At 47.2% G+C, this 1,803-nt stretch overlaps 1 protein-coding gene across 1 annotated transcript; it reads left to right on the forward strand.

Moving 5' to 3' along the window:
- The first annotated feature begins 200 nt into the window (after window positions 1–200).
- LOC108306384 (60S ribosomal protein L7a-like) lies at window positions 201–1,010 on the forward strand. The gene has a single exon (XM_037739570.1). It carries the CDS (start codon window positions 201–203, stop codon window positions 993–995), a length of 795 nt encoding a protein of 264 aa, XP_037595498.1. The 3' UTR covers window positions 996–1,010.
- The last annotated feature ends 793 nt before the right edge of the window (window positions 1,011–1,803 follow it).

Below are 1,803 nucleotides of genomic sequence, written 5' to 3' on the forward strand. Positions count from 1 at the left end.
TGAGAGAGAAAAATTCCAGAATGACTCTATCAGAAGGAGGGGATAATCTCCACACTTTCATGCGTTTACCTAGAGGAATTCAAAGAGGTTCTCAAAGTTTATTCCTTTTTTATTAGAGAAAAATCTGCCCTTGCTTCCATGCTCCTGGCAGAGGGGATAAGAAAAGTAACCATTTGACCTCTCTCGTCCTACCGCCGAACATGCCGAAAGCAAAGAAGGCCAAGAGGAAGAAGGTGGCTCCAGCCCCTGCTGTCGTCAAGAAGCAGGAGGCCAAGAAAGTGGTAAATCCACTATTTGAGAAAAGACCTAAAAATTTTGGCGTTGGACAAGATATCCAGCCCAAAAGAGACCTCACCCGCTTTGTGAAATGGCCCTGCTATATCAGGTTGCAGCGGCAGAGAGCCATCCTCTACAAGCGGCTGAAAGTGCTTCCTGCAATTAACCAATTCACCCAAGCCCTGGACCGCCAAACAGCCACCCAGCTGCTTAAGCTGGCCCACAAGTACAGACCAGAGACGAAGCAAGAGAAGCAGCAGAGGCTGTTGGCCCGGGCCGAGAAGAAAGCGGCTGGCAAAGGGGACGTCCCCAGTAAGAGACCACCTGTCCTCCGAGCAGGAGTCAACACTGTCACCAACCTGGTAGAGAAGAAGAAAGCGCAGCTTGTGGTTATTGCTCATGATGTGGATCCCATTGAGCTCGTTGTCTTCTTGCCTGCCCTCTGTCACAAAATGGGAGTCCCTTACTGCATCATCAGGGATAAGGCAAGACTGGGACGTCTAGTACATAGGAAGACCTGCACCACTGTCGCCTTCACACACGTTAATCCAGAAGACAAAGGTGCTTTGGCTAAGCTGGTGGAAGTTGTCCACAACAATTACAGCTATAAGAAGATCTGGCGTCACTGGGGAGGCAATGTCCTGGGTCCCAAGTCTGTGGCTCGCATCGCCAAGCTAGAAAAGGCAAAGGCTAAAGAACTTGCCACGAAACTGGGTTAAATGTAAATAATTGTTTCTGTAAATAAAAATAATGCAAATTTTCCTTAAAAAAAAAAAAAGAAAGAAAGAAAAGTAACCATTTGAAATATACCCAGACACTCTGTTCTCTTCTAAACAAAATCTGCCCTTGGGAAAAACTGTTTAAATAGAGCCTCATGCTGGTAATTTTTTTTTTTTTCTTTTTTGTGACAGAGTCTTGCTCTGTTGCCAGGCGCCAGGCTGGAGTGCAATGGCGCAATCTCGGCTCACTGCAACCTCCGCCTCCCGGTTTCAAGCAATTCTCCTGCCTCAGCCTCCCGAGTAGCTGGGACCACAGGTGCACATCACCACGACCAGTTAATTTTTGTGTTTTTTAGTAGAGATGGGTTTTCACCATGGTCTCGATTTCTTGACCTCGTAATCCGCCCACCTTGGCCTCCCAAAGTGCTGGGATTACAGGCATGAGCCACCGTGCCCGGCCACTAATGCTAGTAATTTGTAGGAGCCTAAAGGATGCAGAGAAGGGAGTTAACAACTCGTCTCCTCTAGCCTTCCATGTGAAAACGGAAGATCCCAACTGCAGCCCACTATAGCCATCATGTCCAACCTAATGGGGATCGGGGGCAGATAGAAGGAACTGAGAAGCACTTGTGAAATTCAGTCTAGAGAAAGAGGTTTACTAAGACTGAGACTTCTTCATAGAACTATTAAACCCTTCCTCGCCCCCTCCCCCACTGTATACCACGTTACTAAAGGTCTAGTTACAGCACTTCCTTTTACCCCATATATCCTGTCCAGCAATAAAGAAAACATTGCCAGGCATACTAAA

Source organism: Cebus imitator, unplaced genomic scaffold (assembly GCF_001604975.1).
Source record: "Cebus imitator isolate Cc_AM_T3 unplaced genomic scaffold, Cebus_imitator-1.0 Scaffold71, whole genome shotgun sequence".
NCBI classification, from domain to species: domain Eukaryota; kingdom Metazoa; phylum Chordata; class Mammalia; order Primates; family Cebidae; genus Cebus; species Cebus imitator.

What these genes read in the sequence shown, in the direction of transcription:
- LOC108306384 (XM_037739570.1), top strand. Translation starts at nt 201, where the DNA reads ATGCCGAAAGCAAAGAAGGCCAAGAGGAAGAAGGTGGCTCCAGCCCCT.